Below are 21,912 nucleotides of genomic sequence, written 5' to 3' on the forward strand. Positions count from 1 at the left end.
AAAAGTTTAATAATAAGAAGAAAAACGTAGTGAAGAACAATAGTTTGCAGTGCGAAGCACTGCATCACTAATAAGTGAATGAAAACAACTTTAGGAATTCTGTTGTATTAAAATACTGTGTATGTGCACAGATAGATGGGGAGAAGAAATGAGAGAGATTAATGAGTTTTCATGTAAACTTAAGATCGTTAATTTCCAAAGAAAATAGCTGAAAGTCAACAGTGTGAGATGTTCACAGACACCACAGGGAATAGGGGCACCCTTAGAAAAGTAGGCAGTGAAAACTTAAAGTAGCCTACCCTATTACATGTTCATTTGAACTGCTGGCATTTTTTATTTCCACTGTTAACATAAATGAATGTGATTTAACATGGCTAAATTGGCATTACAGCTATCAATCAGTCAATTTGACTTTATTTAAGAGTCAAGAGAGTCTTTATTGTCATTATGCTGGATAACGAAATATTTGTTGGACCCGTGGCTTACATATAATAATATAATAAATAGAATAAAATAGAGGTACATGTTAAATAAAAAGTATTGCATATCAAGGCACACATTAAATAAAAATTGGACAAAATTATTTACACAGGTATGGATATAGGGTGGCTGGGGATGAGAAAATAAAGTGCAGTGTGTGTGTGTGTGTGTGTGTGTGTGTGTTAAACAACAAAAAATGGGCAGTAATAGAGAGTTTTTTTAAACCTTTTTGGATATGCAGTAATAGAGAGTTTCAAATGTTATTATTTATATTATTTATATTATTTTTCACAGATAAATTATAGCCATAGACTGTGCATCAAATGTCTGAGTAATAAACATATTAACAATCTAGGTAAATGCAAGTTACAACTGTAGAAAAAAAAAAAAAAGAACATTTCCAAAGAATGAGCAGGACAAGGGAATGTATTGGTGTGTGACATGATAACTTGTCTCTGTAGCAGCTGAAAATGTCCTGGAAAAGTCCTGGAAAATAATTTCCATCAACTCATTTTATTTCCTGTTGTCATCTTCAGGGTGAGCATAGCCAAAATAATAAACAAAACAACTGACCAACAGAAATTCTACCTGACTATCCAACGACAAATGAAAGAAAACACAAGAGTTCTTCCCTAACTCCCTAACCAGAAAACAGGAGAAAAGAAAGAAACAAAAACAGCTTCTCAGCCCTACTCGGCCAAACTGCAATAACGAAAACACTCAGATTATGAAGAGATGATCATTTAAGGTGTAGAGTGGTTCAATTCTGGAACGGGCCGCAGGAAAAGAGGAGAGCACCTGGCTTCTCCAACACAGACCTGGTTATCTTCATATCCAGCTATGCTGCCCTGGAGAGCTCAGCCTTCCATACATTAACTAAACCACTGTGGCCCCATAGATCCCTACTGGTTACCAGGAAATACATGATCACTAAGGTACTAATGGAAGGACACAGAACATTGATTTGTGACCAGATGTTGAATTTAATATCAAAAGAAGAAAATGTATTTTGAATAGATTCTTAATTCATTAGTGTATGGTACCAAACCATTGGAGCATGTTGGAGCCCATTTGGATCCAGTTGTCAGTGTCTTAACAGTACTCACAGTTCCTGTGATGCAGAGTGCTGTTAGATATAGTTTGGTAAACCCTCCTTCAGCAGTGTCCCGTCACTGTGGTGTAGAAACACGTCCTCAGGCTCCGTCCACGTTCAGAAGCATCCAGTAGGTTCTCAGCAGCTTGGTGCAGGAAGTGTTTCCCAACAACAAGTCTCTCATACTGTTAGCATGAGGAGCTAACTAGCATCAGTCCTCAGTGTGGTCATGGTTTAGCATCAATTAAGTAGAATTCCAGTTGAGTTACATTGCAAAATGGCACATAAAGAAATGATTTATTTATTTATTTACAGTTCATGTTGTTTTTTATTCCACTTCTAAAAGACTCCAGAGGAAACACTGATCACGCTGCACTGTTGGACGGATCTAAAACAGAAACTAAATCATCAACAACTATTTCAACAAGACATGATGAGTTCACCTTCTGCTTCATCGTACTGGTCTACCTTTGTTGGGAACGTTTGTTGGAATAAATTTGGACTTTTACCACATTAGTTTAGTTGAACCAATAAGATCAAAATGATCCACAGATTTTACACGACTAATATTAATATACAAAGGCTGAAAAGAGACATGGATGTAAACTGGACATTTTGTGGAGATCTCAGGGAAACACTGACTCACTGATCTTGGTCATGTGAGCTTCCAACATTTCTCTGCAGCAGACTGTCACATTACTATAGGGTAGTCTACACCTTTTAATTGTCTCGTTAGGGCACCACCTCCTGTTATCGTAGGAAGAACACGGTTTAAATCAATTTATCAGTCTCAGTTCAATAATTTGCATATCTGAAGGAGTGAATCCTTTACTACAATTTGTACCAGTCATTCTCTGCCGTAAAACAACATCACAAACAACTTCTTAAGTGTGAATAAATATTTATTTAATAAAGTGACAACTATGAATAAATGAGGGACTAATAGAATATAGGAGTGTAATCAAATGAACGAATATAATAAGGTATGAAATAATTTCTGGAGCGATGGTGAGAGATGGAGATGTTTAAGTCCTAAACTAAAGGGAATAGATTTGATATCTACTCTAATCAATCTTCTCTAAAAGATGTTAGTAGGGAGTTTCAAAGTAGTGACACCAACTCTTTGTCTTAAGCGGTAGGAACGATTCAGCCTACTTTTGTAGAGTCTTCTCGGCGTCGGTGATGGCGGAGCGTCGGTGTGACGAGATGATGGCGGAGCGTCGGTGTGACGGTCTGATGCAGGTCTCTCTTGGACCGGTAGACAGGACTTGTTGCTTGGTCTGCAACTCCAACACCCAGCTTTGCTTGAGAGCGCTGTAGGTGTTCAGTCAAAGGCAGATGACACTTGGCAATGTCTTTGTATTTGAAGAAAGAAACTGGATCGTCACGTCTTCTTGATGTCGTTGCTATGGCAACAGCTTCTTGATTTCTTGATCCGTCGAAGAGATTGGGTCTTTCTCTGATATCCCAGCTGACTACGCTGGCTAATTTATAAACGATGTTGGTTAGTACTTCGGTTCGTAGAGTATAAAAATGAATAAAGCTAGAAAAATATTGAAGTCACTATAAAAATCGTACGTTGGGGAAAACATCCGACGAGAAACAAACAGAGCTTGAAAAGGACCGTATTGTCAATATTCAAGTTGTTCTTAAAGTTACTAAGTATAAACGTGACTAAGTACGTAAAGAAGAAGACTAAGTAAAACGTAAACAGAAAGTGGAGAGTTGAAAGTGCGGAGAAAGTGCGGCGAAAAAGAGCGGAGGAAAGAGCGGAGAAATGGGTGCGTCTCTCTGGTTTTATGAGTTAATTATTCAGGGCGTGTTTGGATCGGGTTTCCATAATCTTCGCGCGGAAAGAGAAGGGAACGCCTTCTCCTTTGTTTCGAGATGTCTTATTGCCTGATCTTCTTAACCTATTTTATATTACTAAATTGAATCATTCCATCACTCATCATGACTCGTTAGCAATGTTTTTCGTATGCGACAACACTCAACATTACAACATGACAAGATGACGTATCAGAATGACTACATCAAAATAACTCAAAAGCATCAATAAATTAATAAACTCAAGTTCTCTTTACAGTGACGTTTTGCTAATAATAAAAGGCTGGGGTTTCTAGAATAACAATTCCAACAGCTATGATTTCAACAAATAGCTACTATTAGTATAAGAACATATCTAAGTTTCAACATTCTTTAACTTCAATGATTAAAAGAGAGAAAATACTTTTAAAGATAGCCACTTGATGGCAATGTTGATCCATCCTTACTGTGACAAATTATGTGAATTTGGGCTAGCTTTATCGTACAATGATCAAAATCGTCTCATTGTGATCGTAAGCACTTCCTGAACAATAATATATAACTTACCAGGTTATTACATTTTCAATAGTCATATTATAAAACTTAGGTGCTTTTCAGAGGAAAATGCATATCAGAGTCTGGTTCTGGGAAAGAAAGTTATTTATGACCGGCTTATCAGTGTTTCGCTCTCTTGGTCATTCCAAGAGAGGGGGCAAAACCTGTTAAAATGGTATGTTTGCATTCGTCTCTGAAAAAGAAAATTAGTACATCACAAGTTTAAAACATAATTGAACATCACATTAAGGCTTCTAGACTTTGTCCTTCGAATCCAAAAAGGTGAGTCTTTCATTAAGATCCCCCTTTAATTCCTGGGATCGTATTGATGTCTCCTCAAGTGAAAAGAGGAAGATTAGAAGAAGAAAGAGGGTGTGAAATTCCAGAGAACTGTAAATCTGTCCCCTTGTGGCTCAGATGACGTCCAGAGCATAAGGGAGGTCCGATAGCGCGGGCCTGTACCACGTTCGGACATGGCACATTTACGGCTAAGGTGTAAAAGGTTGATCTGTTAGAAGAGTTCTTCTGCAAAACAACTTCGTAAATTTAAATTCCAGAGAGGGGAAGAATTGAGAGGACGACTGGTTCCCCTACATTACATTATTGATTGGTTATATTCTGGTTTAGTTTTATGTTGGAGAAATGTACTACTTGGATTTATAGACTTTGACAGAAATCTCTCCTCACAATTCTATGTGATCAGTTTGTTTGTTATTTTAACCAAACTTTATATTCATCGATCCAAAGTTTTAAAAAAGAAACCAACAATCCTTGAACTAACAGCAAATGTCAAACTATACAACTCTTCAATATCTGACAGCACTAACCAAAAGGCAACTTATGATTTATTTAAACTTTACAGTATTTACATGGAGTTATTTACTTCTCTACTGCACTCTGTCGTTGTAATACCACATACGTTATCCTCCATTGTGATACTGTTGTACACACAGAACAACTGTCCCACCTCTAATATATATGATCATCTACAGTGATGTATTTGTGGATGTAACTGAAGAAGACTCATTCCAGCTCCAGCATGGATCTGATGGAGTCTCTGGTCTGACTGTGAGCTTTACAGTCGACAGCTTCATGTTTTATCTTCAGCTGCTTTTAAATCATCTTTTAGTCTCTAAACTCACCTGTTCCTACAGTTCACCACCAGTTCTACAAACAGGAAACACTCACCAACCAATAACCAATGACAGATAAAGCAGCTGCTGCTCGCTCCAACACAATAAACATGTGGATGAAACAGGAGTAAAAACATCTGGAATCTACTGTTTCTACAGAGACAAGAGAAGACATGGAACAAACATCTACACAACAACAGGAAGGACTGTTGATGCTGGCAGGTTGACATGTGTCTGAATCATTCATGAGGGACTGGACTTGATTTGTTGGAGCTCTGTGAAGAGTTGAAGTGCAGCTCTGTTGATGGTCTTAAATGGAGACCATGTGGATGAAGCTCTCCTCTCCACCTCCCAGTAACATGGTCCAGTCAGAGTCTGCTTCAACCTCTGGATCATCAGGACACAGCTCATCCTCTCACAACACACACCGTCCTGTTTACTGTTACCTCCACCTGTAGAGAGGAGGAGAAAGAAGAGAGGAGGTAAAGGAGTGTTTCCAGAGTCTCCCTTCATCATCACATCCAGTAGAAAGAGCAGCAGGGACTTCAGTCCTGTTCAGAGCAGCAGTGGAGCAGCTGTGGAGCTCAGCCAGCTTCCTTTCAGCTTCATGTTAACGTGTTGGAGTGAACACACACAGACCTGCAGAGACTTTTAGCATCAAGTCTGTTTCCTCTGCAGATTTGACTAATAAACTGCTGAGAGTCCTGAACGCTTCATTACTGCACCAACACTTTAGTGATGGATTTACTGCTGCTCCATTTAAACAAAGATCAGCTGACTAATAAACATGGAGGCTGTCATTGAAGAGATCTGATCAAACTAATGACACATGTGATGACTCTGCTCATGGTTACTAAATGTAATGCTGGTTCTGTGATGTGCAGGCTTCAGTCAGACTGATCTCAGAGCTGTGATCAGTTGTTGATCAGATCTGATGAATGACCACCACTGTCTCTATACATCTTGGAAGGCTGTCAGCTGGAATCCAGCTTTATTTCCTGGACACATCAACACAACAACAACAGTCGTCTTCACATCAACTCAAACACATGATCACAACAAGCTTCTGGCTCATCTGATTGGCTGACTATTGTCTCTCTCTCTCTGTCTTTCTGTCCAATCCTGAAGCCTGTCTCCATTCTCCTCTCACAGCTTCACTGAGAAGCTGCAGGTTTACAGGAAACACTGGATCTTTGATACTAACTGTGTTTAGGACAATACTGATGAAAGCAGCATGGACTGACTGGAACCCTCTACTCACATCAGAGTCTCCAGTTTATAGTCTGGACTCTTCACAAGATCAAGAAGCTGCTTCACTCCTGAATCCTTCAGGTTGTTTCTACTCAGGTTCAGATGTTTCAGATGGGAGGGGTTGGACTTCAGAGCTGAGACCAGAGAATCACAGCTGATCTCTGACAACCTGCAGCTGAACAATCTGAATAAAGAATAAAAGATGAAATGATTGATGATCAATCAGATGTGTTGAGGTTTTAAATGTCTCCTCATCAATGTGTGTGTTGACCAGGAATGAAGCTCAACATTATACAGTTATTTAAATGAGTTTGTATTTGTCTTCATTTTGAGGAACAATAAAGTTTTACATAAAATACATTAAATTCAGTTGGTGATTAAACATATCAGATAGGGCTGGGCGATATATCACATTAATAAATATATGGATATATGTTTTAATGTGATACGGTATTTAAACTATATCTGGTATATGGATATAGTTCAAATTAGCGCTGTGATCCTTGCTCCATCAAGCTGCTGACCCAGAGCTCTCTGCACTGCTCCCCCCGTCCCTCCTCTTTCATGCACAGAGGAGGAGCAACAACGTCTGCAGAGTGTGTGGAGGAGAAATTGGTTAGTAAAAGAAAAAGCAGTGGCTCAGTAATTTGGAGATGGTTCAGATTCAAAGTATCAGATGAGCAACAAAATGACGTTATATGCAGAGGTTGAGCTAGACTTTTTAGTTGTGCAAAAAACTGCAGTTCATCGAGTGACCGCTTGAGGCTGGAAAAAAAAGGGAGCAGATTTTCTTCAAAATTCGAAAAAAAATGGTTTCAATCTTACCGGGTGGCCACAGTTTTTGAGGTACACTGATATGAAATATATAAAAACGTAGGGATTTTTGTTGGCTTTCAGATGGTGTTGGTTTGATTTGTGTGAGACGTACGGTTTGGACTGTAGCTTCCTCCGAGTGAGGAGTGCGCCGACCAGTTTTCTCACCTTTCCCCATGTAACAACAACCCCCCACCTCCCCTCCCACTATAGCATTACAGACACAGACTGACAAAACATTAGGGACTCTGTGGTTTATTCGTCGGTGATGATGTGAAGATGATGAAGGAAAAGATCTCCGCTGACACCGTCTTCATTGTATATAAAAAGGTTTATTACAAAAGATTACAGCGTCTGATACAAGCATTTGCAACTGCTCGGAGAGCCCCTCTGCCAAATTGAGACTCTCCCGATCTCCGTCCTAAACCCACCTTATATAGGGGACATGTTTTTGACTTCAACTTAATGTATACCAGCTGGAACAGAGTTCACTTTTCACACATAATGCGCACCATACCTACTTCTCCTACATAGCGTGTAACCTTTAACCTTTAGGCCCCTCAATCTTTTTACTCCAGAGTTCAAGTCTGCTGAATCCTGACACTAACATAAACACTTGGCCCTCTGGCTAACCATTTGACTCCACATGAATGTTTTCTTTTAAAATATACCTCAACTCTCAGACCATTACATCGCTACAGTAGGTTGGCAGAACATCATATCTTAGAGTCCTCAGAGTAGACACCCTTTGCTCTGATTACTGCTTTACACACTCTCTTCTCTTCTGCTTGTTGTTTTTCCTTAGTGGTGGTTTTCTAGCAGCTGTTTGACCATAAAGGCCTGATTGGTGCAGTCTCCTCTGAACAGTTGATGTAGAGATGTGTCTGCTACTAGAACTCTGTGTGCCATTGATCTGGGCTCTAATCTGAGGAGATGTTAACTTGTGATTTCTGAGGCTGGTGACTGGATGAACTTATCCTCAGCAGCAGAGGTGACTTGGTCTTCCTTTCTTGGGGCGGTTTTTGTAAAGTTTTTGTAATTTTCTGGACTAACTGACCTTCAGTTCTTAAAGTTCTTAAAGTAAAAAGGAGCAGGAAGAAGAAAACTTATGATAGCGGCCCCTTTGTATAGTTTTAATTACATTTAATTGACTAATTGACATTTAATTGATTACAAAAATAATGGTTTGTTGCAGCCCTACATTAAAAGCAATGAAAATGATCATTAAAACTACCAGAACAATCAACATATACCTTCCAAAGGATGCTATGATGACACTAATACCAAGGCTTGGTGATGAGGGACTTTTAAGACTTTGGCTGGGCTCTACGTCTGCTTTAAGCTAAACAAGATTGTGTCCCACCATCTCTTTTAATAAAACGTGTCCAGCCTTATAACTGTGCAGGTACTGATGTGTCTCAGGGCTTTTTAGATTCTTCATTGCCTCCCTGACGCGGCAGAGTTAAGTAGCTAACTATGCCACTGTATGTTATTTTAGGCCACTTCATGTCATCCTCCCACCCCTCTATATTATTACGCAGCAGGACTGTAATGTCGCCTTGTTTGAGCTGTGACAGCTGGTGTTCCCACATGGTTTACGTCTCGTAGTAGTCGGAGAAAGTGGATTAGCGCTGACAGGTAGCATGTAAAAACGCCGCTTCCGGTTCGTACTGGAAGTCTCATCCATAATTCACACAAGGGCTCATGGAATAAGGTGGATAGCGTAACATTGTTTTAGGACGGTAAAAAGTGCAGGGGACATGTCCCCTGTGTCCCCTGAGGCTCCCCTGTGGCTTCAGTGGTATGGTAACTCTTTTATTTTGCACAATTTGCACCAAAACTCATCAGTCCTATCAACGTGCTTTCATCTGATTCCTCCATTCTGGTAGCCGTTAGCCACATAGACATAGACATATATACATATATATTGTATACATGTCTATGGTTAGCAGAGCTCTGACGTGTGCATCAGTATAATCGGTGTCCCAGGAAATCGTGCCCTGATAAAAGTTCCATGATGTTTGAAATGAAAACTGTGATTAGAGACAAGAGACGATTAATAACGTCACTCGCCACCAAGTGGTCAGGAGTGTGAACTGCAATCTGTCAAAATGACAGATGGCCTTCAGATTTTTCTGTCACAGGTTTAAAAAAACGGTCAATGATGGAAAATATTGGGCTAACGCGACCCCTGGTTATATGTAGATAGTGCCATGAACAAGATACAGCCAAGGGTGGAAGCACTTCAAATCTTTTTCACCACCTAAAACAGTGGCACAAACTGCAGTACGAAGAGAGTGTGAAACTGCACGCTGCAGAAGCCCCAGTCGTAAGCCATCCACAACCTGAAAAAGCTCCATATCAGGATATATATCGTATATCGATATTCAGCCTAAATATATCAGGATATGACTTTTGGTCCATATCACTCAGCCCTAATATCAGATCTACAACAGTAACAGACAGTGAACTCACATCAGTTTCTCCAGTCTACAGTCTGGACTCTCCAGAAAACCACACAGCTGCTTCACTCCTGAATCCTTCAGGTTGTTGTTACCCAGGTCCAGATGTTTCAGATGGGAGGGGTTGGACTTCAGAGCTGAGACCAGAGAATCACAGCTGATCTCTGACAAACTGCAGCTCCACAATCTGAATAAAGAATAAAAGATGAAATGATTGATGATCAATCAGATGTGTTGAGGTTTTAAATGTGTCCTCATCAATGTGTGTGTTGACCAGGAATGATTATCAGCAATGGAATCAGCAGCATTAGATACCGCCATCTATCCAAAACATTATCACAGAGTTTATAACAAAGTATTAGTTTGTATTATTTACATTTATATTTGATTTATAAACTCACTTCAGACCAACTAGTCGGGGGTCTCGGTACTGTCTGCGGTTGAGCACTAACCGCTTTTAGCCTGTACCAAAGACTTATTGGACCAAAGATGTTTAAATGTTTAAAATAATCTTAAATTAAAAATATATATTAATATCTACGTGGTCCTCTGTTGAGTTCAGTGTTGGAACTAAACGAGAAGTGAGTTATATCAGTAAAGATTCATTTTCCCTAAAGGAAAGATATAGCACACTTGGCCCAAAGCCCAGATTTCCCATTTTCCTGGCGACACTTAAAGGCACCATGCATTTGTGGATCTGTGGATCTGAGCAGCGTGAAAATAGTCTCAAAACTCCGTGTGCGTGCGCAGCCTGATCTGTCCGTATCTGCTGATCCGTATGCGTAGGCTTAGACACTCGTAAGACAGGAAGTCTTTTGAAAACGAAAAGGATGAGCTTTGTGAAGTTGAACCATCTGATTTGTGAATTTGCAAAACAATCACACACGTTCAGATAGCTAGGTACATATTAGTGAATGTCATGTTTCACGTGTGGATCATGGAACATGCATTTGTGAGACCATTTTGAGACTAATTTCACTCCATAAATGAAGCTCAACATTATACAGTTATTTAAATGAGTTTGTATTTGTCTTCACTTTGAGGAACAATAAAGTTTTATTTAAAATAAATTAGATTCAGTTGGTGATTAAACATATCAGATCTACAACAGTAACAGACAGTGAACTCACCCCAGAGTCTCCAGTCTACAGTCTGGACTCTCCAGAAAACCACACAGCTGCTTCACTCCTGAATCCTTCAGGTTGTTGTTACTCAGGTCCAGATGTTTCAGATGGGAGGGGTTGGACTTCAGAGCTGAGACCAGAGAATCACAGCTGATCTCTGACAACCTGCAGCTGTTCAATCTGAATAAAGAATAAAAGATGAAATGATTGATGATCAATCAGATGTGTTGAGGTCTGAAATGTGTCCTGATCAATGAGCTGTTCTCTAAAATGAGTAGAGTGACTTTGTCCTTGTGTTATTGTGGATCTTCATCATGTCAGCCTTCTACAGACATCATCCAAACGTCAGCACAACATTCAGACAACTATTCATGTCAACACAGATCAATAAGATGCTGCTGACCTCATTACAGGATCAATATCTCCTCCTCACACATGTTGGACTACAAACTGTTGATTAGTTCTTTGATTCCAGGACCTTCTTCTTCCTGGATTTGGTGTCTCAGGAGGTTTGTGTCATTCAAATGTTAAAGGACAAGTTGACATGTTCAAGTGTGTCTTCCAACAACAGTCACATGTCATATGGACATTACAGAGTTCTTCAGATTCCTGCTGTCCACACTGACTGTGAAGTGGTCTCTTCCTAACACAACTCCACTGTTCAGCTGACACTAATATGAAGCTTCAGCAGTCTGACTGACACTAATCAAAGTTCCTCTTTGAGTTCCTGTCCCTCCACTGCAGCTCAGCAGGAAACACTGTGGAAACACAAAGATACTGACTGGATGTGCTGAAGAACAAGATGAGATGAAGATCAACTTTACAATCATTCATCCACACAACAACACTGTGGATGTTGTCCTCCATCTTGTCTCATTGGAGTCAGACTAGAAGGGGACGTCTCCACAGACAACCCGCCTGAGACGACGTCCGACCGACAACTTGTCCCGGTACCGGCAGTGTTCCAGATAAATCCTCACGGTCCCGTGTAGAAACAGCAAGGCTCAGCCACAGAGTTAGCTGCTTTAGCTACGCAGCGGCTAATGCTCCATTCACTTAGCTAGCGAATGCTAATGACGCGAAGAAGCTAGCGAAACGTGCACAACTCCAAAGAAACTTGGAGCAGAAATGTCTCTAGTTGTCCCCAATCAGGCGTAGCTCAGCTGTCCAGGTCCAGAATGTGGAGCAGACAGTCCTCTAGATACTGAAACTACCACTTTATCTCATTACATTACATTACTGCCAGGTGACTCGTCGGCGCTCGTTCCCATCGTCTCTCGTTCTCGTTCATTCTCTAGTTAGTGATGCAGTGCTACGCAATGCAAACTATTGACCCCCTCATAGCAAAGCTATGGGGGCCAATAGTTTGCAGTGCGAAGCACTGCAAACTATTGTTCTACACTACGTTTTTTCTTTTTATTATTATTAGTGATGCAGTGCTACGCAATGCAAACTATTGACCCTCATAGCAAAGCTATGGGAGTCAATAGTTTGCAGTGCGAAGCACTGCAAACTATTGTTCTTCACTACGTTTTTCTTCTTATTATTAGTGATGCAGTGCTATGCAATGCAAACTATTGACCCTCATAGCAAAGCTATGGGAGTCAATAGTTTGCAGTGCGAAGCACTGCAAACTATTGTTCTTCACTACGTTTTTTCTTCTTATTAGTGAGGCAGTGCTACGCAATGCAAACTATTGACCCTCATAGCAAAGCTATGGGAGTCAATAGTTTGCAGTGCGAAGCACTGCAAACTATTGTTCTTCACTACGTTTTTCTTCTTATTATTATTATTAAACTTTTTCCTACGGCCGATTTTCGAAACCTTTCAACTCAAATACCGTTCGTCGCACACAGACACAAAATACATCAAAACGTGCGTCTCGATCGGACTCGGTGTGCTTCTATACAGTTCTTTCAAACAAGATTTTTTCGCGACGTAGTCGCGAAAAAAACGCGATCAATTTCCCATTGAAATGAATGGAGAAGCCCGAAAAAAGCGGCAACATTCCAAAATGTCCAGCTTGGCTTTGTCCAGCGATTACTCGGCCATGCTTTGTAGTAGAAACTTGCTTGGAAGTTTGTACGAGGCACGGGAAGTGTAGCTTTCTCTTCCTGAAAACGGCGTTTCAATACCTTTTACGGTTTGGTCAGGGTCGCAGTTTACGTTTGGTGAAATCTGGGGAAAAAAATTAAAAATCCCTCCCTCTGACCCCTCACTCTAACTTCAGAGTTTCGGTGATATTCTGAAAAAAAAAGGTTCAATCTCATGTGGTGGCCACAGTTTTTGAGGTAGAGAGATAAAAAATACATAAAAACGTAGGGATTTTTGTTGGCTTTAAGATGGTGTTGGTTTGATTTGTGTGGGACGTACGGTTTGGACTGGAGGCTCCTCTGAGCGAGGAGTGCGGCGACAGCTTTTCGAATTTTTCCCCATGTGTGTGTATGTGGAAATCGAGAGGGATTTCTCGACGATTTTCGTGTCGCATACTTTCTTTCCAAAACGACTACGGCCACAATTTTGGCAGTACGCGCGTGGCAACAACACTAAATTGTAGAAAACCCTTGGCTGACGCTCACGATGTGTTTGTTTTCTCGATAGCACTTGTAGTTTTTGAGATGCAAGCATTTGTTCGGAGGGCAAATCCTTGTCTGCACTTTCCCTCTGACTCAGGCAGAGGTGAGAGGGAGAAGGAGAAGGAACAGCAGTTGACCCTGGTAGCCATGACAACCAGACCCGAGGCAGGAAAACAGTTCTCAGTGGATAACAGTATCTGCCAAAACATTAAAACCCCCCAAACCATTACTGCAGTACTGTAGGGGGCCAGAACCTGACATTATGACCCCCCCACTCCAACCCCCCCACCCCCCTCCCACTATAGCATTACAGACACAGACTGCCAAAACATTATGACCCCTCAACCCATTACAGGACTATAGTAGGGTGGCAGAATCTGACACTATGACCCCCCCACTCCAACCCCCCCACCTCCCCTCCCACTATAGCATTACAGACACAGACTGAAAAAACATTAGGGACTCTCAGACTGTTACAATGGGGAGACAGAACACTCCATGACCCCCCCCCCCCCCCACCCCATCTCTCCCTCCTTCCCTCTCTCTCTCCCTCCCTCCTCTGTTGGTGCTATCACTTTATTAGGTAAGTGAATTTCTAGAATTATTTATATGTTAAGTGTTTGTGCCCAACATAGCTGAACTGTTAATAGAAGTTAACTACTCGCCGCCCAATGTTTTAGCCTTAGGCTAGCCTTCCAACATAGCTCATGTATGTTAGCGAGCTAGCGGAGCTAGCAGCTAGCTAACCGCCGCGGACTAAACCGCGGAGTTAGCCTCGAGCTAACCGCGAGCTAGCCTCGAGCTAACCGCGAGCTAACCGGGATTTAACCACGAGCTAACCGGGACTTAACCGCGAGCTAACCGGGATTTAACCGCGGACCCGCGGGACTTAACCGCGAGTTAGCCGCGGGAGTTAGCTGCGAGCTAACGCGGAGGCTAGTGGGGTTAGCCACTAAAACTGTGTCAAACTGAAAAATATATTATTCCATCACATAAAGTAGGAAACGTTTATGGCTTGTAACAACATTAATGACAGTATATATTTATAATTGGAGTCATTTAATATAATATGATATTTTTAATTAAATAAATAATAAGCTGTTGAACACTCATAAGAGTTATATTCAGTGTTACATAACATTATTTGACATGTCTATTTGTCTGTGTATAGTTTTCCTCCAGCTGATCCAGACAGACTGCAGTGACGTCCAACATGAGACAAAGAGCTGGACTAACAGGACATTTTGAAGGTCTTCACTTCATCGCTGATTCCTTGTTACAGCCTGGATGTGTTAAGTTTAATATTGATGTTTTTCTAACTGTAAGACTGTGCTGTAAACTGTTAAACTAATTGCTCAGGTAGGAGTAATGAGTTTTATTGTTAAAATTATTATGATTAACGATCAATTATTAGAATTTGCTCGTTCTTTGTCTGGGGATCCTAGTGAGGACAGCCCTCTTAAAGGTGGGGGTGTGACGATCCCTCCCACTCTCTTCCTTATTTGATGCTGGCTTTCAGGTGGAGCTGGGAGGGGTCTGCTGCCTGTACCTGCCCTGCAGTTTGTAGAAGGGCGTAAAGGACGACCCTTCTCAGTGTCTCTCTCTCTCAGCCAGGCCTACTGCATCCTCCTCATCCTGTTTGGTTTGTTGTACCCTGCATGACATCAAACTCACACCCATCCAGTCAGTAGGAACCAGGCCTTAAATGACTATTTGAATGCTATGATGCTAAGATGCTACAATGCTATGATGCTAAGATGCTTTAATGATGCTACCATGCTATAATGCTTTAATGATGCTACAATGCTATGATGCATTGTAGTATCTTAGCATCATAGCATCTTAGTATAATTGCATTGTAGCATCTTAGCATCGTAGCAACATAGTATCTTAGCTTTGTAGCATCTTAGTATCATAGCATCTTAGTATCTTAGCATCATAGCATTGTAGTAGCATCTTGGCATAGTAGCATCATCATAGCATCGTAGCATCGTACTGTCGCAGCAATATAGCATGGTATCGCAGACTGCTGCGGCCACTGCATCACTCTCGCGATTTCCCGCAGGGGAATTGTCTAGTTAGTGATGCAGTGCTACGCAATGCAAACTATTGACCCTCATAGCAAAGCTATGGGAGTCAATAGTTTGCAGTGCGAAGCACTGCAAACTATTGTTCTTCACTACGTTTTTCTTCTTATTATTAAACTTTTTCCACACCCGATTTTTCGAAACTTTTCAACTCAAATACCGTTCGTCGCACACAGACACAAAATACATCAAAACGTGCGTCTCGATCGGACTCGGTGTGCTTCTATACAGTTCTTTCAAACAAGATTTTTTCGCGAATTTATTCGCGAAAAACCGCGATAAATCTCCCATTGAAATGAATGGAGAAGCCCGAAAAAAGCGGCAACATTCCAAAATTTACAGCTTGGCTTTGTCGAGTGATTACTCGGCCATGCTTTGTAGTAGAAACTTGCTTGGAAGTTTGTACGAGGCACGGGAAGTGTATCTTTCTCTTCCTGAAAACGGCGTTTCGATACCTTTTACGGTTTGGTCAGGGTCGCAGTTTACGTTTTGGTGAAATTTGGGGAAAAAAATTAAAAATCAGCGTTTATAATGGGGCTCTATGGCCCACTCTAACCGACACTCTAACTTCAGAGTTTCGGTGATATTCTGAAAAAAAAAGGTTCAATCTCACGTGGTGGCCACAGTTTTTGAGGTACAGAGATAAAAAATATGTAAAAACGTAGGGATTTTTGTTGGCTTTCAGATGGTGTGGGTTTTATTTGTGTGGGACGTACGGTTTGGGCTGCAGGCTCCTCCGAGCGAGGAGTGCGCCGACCAGTTTTGGAATTTTTCCCCATGTGTGTGTATGTGGAAAGCGAGAGCGATTTTTCGACGATTTTTCACGTCGCATACTTTTTTTCTAAAACGACTACGGCCACAATTTTCGCAGTAGGCACGTGGGAACAACACTAAATTGTAGAAAACCCTCGGCTGACGCTCACGATGTGTTCGTTTTCCCGATAGGACTTGTAGTTTTTGATTTATGAGCATTTGTTCGGAGGGCAAATCCTAGTTTGCACTTTCCCTCTGACTCAGGCAGAGGTGAGAGGGAGAAGGAGAAGGAGCAGCAGTTGACCCTGGTAGCCATGACAACCAGACCAGAGGCGGGAAAACAGTTCTCAGTGGATAACAGTATCTGCCAAAACATTAAAACCCCCCAAACCATTACTGCAGTACTGTAGGGGGCCAGAACCTGACATTATGACCCCCCCCACTCCAACCCCCCCACCCCCCTCCCACTATAGCATTACAGACACAGACTGCCAAAACATTATGACCCCTCAACCCATTACAGGACTATAGTAGGGAGCCAGAACCTGACACTATGACCCCCCCCACTCCAACCCCCTCACCTCCCCTCCCACTATAGCATTACAGACACAGACTGACAAAACATTAGGGACTCTCAGACTGTTACAATGGGGAGACAGAACACTCCATGACCCCCCCCCCCCCCCCCCCTCCCTCCCTCCTCTGTTGGTGCTATCACTTTATTAGGTAATTGAATTTCTAGAATTATTTATATGTTAAATGTTTGTGCCCAACATAGCTGAACTGTTAATAGAAGTTAACTACTCGCCGCCCAATGTTTTAGCCTTAGGCTAGCCTTCCAGCATAGCTCATGTATGTTAGCGAGCTAGCGGAGCTAGCAGCTAGCTAACCGCCGCGGACTAAACCGCGGAGTTAGCCTCGAGCTAACCGCGAGCTAACCGCTAGCTAGCCTCGAGCTAACCGCAAGCTAACCGGGATTTAACCACGAGCTAACCGGGACTTAACCGCGAGCTAACCGGGATTTAACTGCGGACCAGCGGGACTTAACCGCGAGTTAGCCGCGGGAGTTAGCTGCGAGCTAACGCGGAGGCTAGTGGGGTTAGCCACTAAAACTGTGTCAAACTGAAAAATATATTATTCCATCACATAAAGTAGGAAACGTTTATGGCTTGTAACAACATTAATGACAGTATATATATATAATTGGAGTAATTTAATATAATATGATGTTTTTAATGAAATAAATAATGAGCTGTTGAACACTCATAAGAGTTATATTAAGTATGTTACATAACATTATTTGACATGTCTATTTGTCTGCCTATAGTTTTCCTCCAGCTGATCCAGACAGACTGCAGTGACGTCCAACATGAGACAAAGAGCTGGACTCGCAGGACAATTTGAAGGTCTTCACTTCATCGCTGATTCCTTGTTACAGCCTGGATGTGTTAAGTTTAATATTATTGTTTTTCTAACTGTAAGACTGTGCCGTAAACTGTTCAACTATTGCTCAGGTAGGAGTAATGAGTTTTATTGTTAAAATTATTATGATTAACGATCAATTGTTATGATTTGCTCGTTCTTTGTCTGGGGATCCTAGTGAGATCCCTCCCACTCTCTTCCTTATTTGATGCTGGCTTTCAGGTGGAGCTGGGAGGGCTCTGCTGCCTGTACCTGGCCTTCAGTTTGTAGAAGGGCGTAAAGGACGACCCTTCTCAGTGTCTCTCTCTCTCAGCCAGGCCTACTGCATCCTCCTCATCCTGTTTGGTTTGTTGTACCCTGCATGACATCAAACTCACACCCATCCAGTCAGAAGGAACCAGGCCTTAAATGACTATTTGAGTTGTGCTTTTTGTTATAGCTGCTGCTCATGGTAGTAAAGACATGCTACTTAGTAAAGACATTCGCGACGTAAGTCGCGAATACTTTCATACCTGTCTTGACCTGACCATTACTTTTTGTAGTCAAACATGAAATTATTTGCAACGTAAGTCGCAAATATTTTCACCAGGATTATTCATATATATGAACAGGTGATCATTAAAGCATCATAGCATCTTAGTATAATTGCATTGTAGCATCTTAGCATCGTAGCAACATAGTATCTTAGCTTTGTAGCATCTTAGTATCATAGCATCTTAGTATCTTAGCATCATAGCATTGTAGTAGCATCTCGGCATAGTAGCATCATCATAGCATCGTAGCATCGTACTGTCGCAGCAATATAGCATGGTATCGCAGACTGCTGCGGCCACTGCATCACTCTCGCGATTTCCCGCAGGGGAATTGTCTAGTTATTATTATTAAACTTTTTCCTACGCATTTTCGAAACCTTTCAACTCAAATACCGTTCGTCGCACACAGACACAAAATACATCAAAACGTGCGTCTCGATCGGACTCGGTGTGCTTCTATACAGTTCTTTCAAACAAGATTTTTTCGCGACGTAGTCGCGAAAAAACTGCGACAAATTTCCCAATTGAAATGAATGGAGAAGCCCGAAAAAAAAAAAAATTCAACAGACATTTTCAACAATGAACTGCTCTGGCATACTTTAACCGAGAGACTTCATTTCAACTTTAAAACGTAGGTACTCTTGCCTTCTCTTCAGAGATTCACTTCACTTGTCGACAACTTTTACCGTTTTTAAACTATGAAGCCTCAGAGTTGTGTAGGTTTTTACTCAAATTTCAGGGTTTATAATGGGTGTGTATTGCGCGGAATGTTTGTGCTAGAGTGGATGACATCATCAGCTAGAGTGAGGAGGGGAGAAGAAAGTTAGTCAAAAAACTGCACAGAAACTGCTCCTGTGGCCACAAATTTCACACGACAGACATAATTTATACATAGAAACGTAGGAAAATGTGTCTTCTCACTCAAATTCGTCTGCTAAAGCTGTAAGTCTTATAGTTTTGGCGTCAGACACAAAGATGCGCCAGCAACACCCATCCACAGCTCCATAGACTGCCATGTTAAAAAGGCAGGGAAATTTCTGGAGGAAAGCAGACGTAACCTTTCTTTGAATCGCTTAGAATAGGTCACATTTCTTCATTTTACCCACAAACTGCATATGTAGACGTTCAGGAAAGCCTCAAGATGCCCAAAGTTAAGTCGGTTCAATGATTGGAAATACGGTTTGGCCACAAGTCCTTCCTGTTCGAGGCGATATTTCAGCATTTTCTCTCTCTCTCTCCCCGTCTTCCAACTGACATTCTAACAGGAGCAGTTGACCCTGGTAGCCATGACAACCAGACCCCAACCAGCTTACACACGTTCACACACGCAGCTGCTGGGGACGAGAGGCGGGAAAAGAGCTCTCAGTGGAAAACATGATCTGCCAAAACATTAAAACCCCCCAAACCATTACTGCAGTACTGTAGGGGGCCAGAACCTGACATTATGACCTTTTCCTTTATTTTAAACACAAATTATATCTGGCTGCTTTGCTGAAACTCCTGACACAACATCCCTGACCCGTTTCCTTCATCTTATTAGGTCAGTGAATAGCTAAACTGCTAACAGACGCTAACGACTAGCCGCCCAGTGATTTAGCCGACGACTAGCCTTCCAGCATAGCTCATGTATGTTAGCAAGCTAGCGGAGCTAACGGAGCTAGCTAGCCGCTACCTTAACGCCGCGGACTCAACCGCGGAGTTAGCCTCGAGCTACCCGCTAGCTAACCGGGATTTAACCGCGGACCCGCGGGAGTTAAACACGAATTAGCCGCGGCAGTTCGCCGTGAGCTAACGCGGAGGCTAGTGGGGTTAGCCGCCGGCTAATTCGCCGCCTTGCTAGCGGGTGCTTATCACAGTAATAATGTTGAAGTTTTACAATTTAAAGGGAAGATATTTTTAAATTAAACTGTGTCAAACTGAAAAATATATTATTCCACCACATAAAGTAGGAAACATTTATGGCTTGCAACAACATTAATGACAGTATATATATAATTGGAGTAATTTAATATAATATGATGTTTTTAATGAAATAAATAATGAGCTGTTGAACACTCATAAGAGTTATATTAAGTATGTTACATAACATTATTTGACATGTCTATTTGTCTGCCTATAGTTTTCCTCCAGCTGATCCAGACAGACTGCAGTGACGTCCAACATGAGACAAAGAGCTGGACTCGCAGGACAATTTGAAGGTCTTCACTTCATCGCTGATTCCTTGTTACAGCCTGGATGTGTTAAGTTTAATATTATTGTTTATCTAACTGTAAGACTGTGCCGTAAACTGTTAAACTATTGCTCAGGTAGGAGTAATGAGTTTTATTGTTAAAATTATTATGATTAACGAGCAAATTGTAATAATTGATCATTAATCATAATAATTCACCTGTTCATATAGTCATAATATAATCCTGGTGGGGGTGTGACGATCCCTCCCACTCTCTTCCTTATTTGATGCTGGCTTTCAGGTGGAGCTGGGAGGGGTCTGCTGCCTGTACCTGCCCTTCAGTTTGTAGAAGGCGAAGCATAAAGGACGACCCTTCTCAGTGTCTCTCTCTCTCAGCCAGGCCTGCTGCATCCTCCTCATCCTGTTTGGTTTGTTGTACCCTGCATGACATCAAACTCACACCCATCCAGTCAGAAGGAACCAGGCCTTAAATGACTATTTGAGTTGTGCTTTTTGTTATAGCTGCTGCTCATGGTAGTAAAGACATGCTACTTAGTAAAGACATTCGCGACGTAAATCGCGAATACTTTCATACCTGTCTTGACCTGACCATTACTTTTTGTAGTCAAACATGAAATTATTTGCAACGTAAGTCGCAAATATTTTCACCAGGATTATATTATGACTATATGAACAGGTGATCATTAAAGCATCATAGCATGGTAGCATCATTAAAGCATCTTAGCATCATAGCATTGTAGCATCATTAAAGCATCTTAGCATTGTAGTATCTTAGCATCATAGCATCTTAGTATAAGGAAAACACACACTTTATGACAACTACAGATGTTTAACATGTGTCTGCTTTGTTATTAGCTTGTTGCTTACATTTACTTATAACATTTGAAAGACATTTCAATTTTTTTGCATTGTCTTTGATAGGATTAAAGGGTTCCTGTGCTTCGACAGCTGAGAGTGATCATCGTTGATTCATCGCCCTCATCCATCGCAGAGCAGTATCGCCACCTCACCCACACACATACATTCACCACACCTTCATCTACACAGATTTAATTTAAGTATAACATATTACATTAATTTGTCTTAGATTAGATTATTTTACATTAGGTAGTTAGAGTTTAGGTAAAGGTTAGGGTTTAGGTTAGTTTGATAGGTTTGATAGCCTGTTAAGCTTTGAAAAGTATTTTGTCTTGTTTTTTTTTTCTGTCTATTTTTTGTCAGCAGGATGCCTAGGAAGTCCAGACGTTCCATGGCGGTGAAGCAGCGCTGGAGGAGGCTCGACCTGGAGGAGCTGAGGTCCACCCCTTCCCCCCTGGAGGTATTTACACAGTAGATAAGCTTCTGTGCCACAATGACATCTGTCTGCGTGAAAATGGCTCTAGAAATCTATTGTTTTCTCCTTAACTGCTGAGTTCTGTATGTGTTTGGTCTTAATGTTTCATCAGACGTCCCCCCCGGCCGGAGAGGAGCCTTCCCACCGACCCTGCTCTCAAGCTCGTCCCCCCGTTCGTGCTCGTGAGTATCTCTCAATGATCAATAAATTCATTCATTCATTCAGCATTGTAGCATCTTGGCATAGCAGCATCATCGTAGCATCGTAGCATTGTACTATCACAGCAATATAGCATGGTAT

At 41.5% G+C, this 21,912-nt stretch overlaps 1 protein-coding gene across 1 annotated transcript in view; it reads right to left on the reverse strand.

Annotated features, from left to right (window-relative positions):
* Window positions 1–2,288: 2,288 nt before the first annotated feature.
* The window catches only part of LOC311509903 (protein NLRC3-like), a gene marked incomplete at its 5' end in the record, with an annotated part of 91,511 nt that continues 71,887 nt past the window's right edge, over window positions 2,289–21,912 (reverse strand). Inside the window, 4 exons of the mRNA XM_084575343.1 lie at window positions 2,289–5,519; window positions 6,329–6,502; window positions 9,607–9,780; window positions 10,724–10,897. Coding sequence (XP_084431469.1) covers window positions 5,510–5,519; window positions 6,329–6,502; window positions 9,607–9,780; window positions 10,724–10,897 — 532 coding nt within the window. The 3' untranslated portion in view covers window positions 2,289–5,509. The remainder of the gene's footprint in view (window positions 5,520–6,328; window positions 6,503–9,606; window positions 9,781–10,723; window positions 10,898–21,912) is intronic.

This window comes from Chelon labrosus (assembly GCF_963514085.1).
Source record: "Chelon labrosus genome assembly, contig: SCAFFOLD_31, whole genome shotgun sequence".
Taxonomy (NCBI): Eukaryota; Metazoa; Chordata; class Actinopteri; order Mugiliformes; family Mugilidae; genus Chelon; species Chelon labrosus.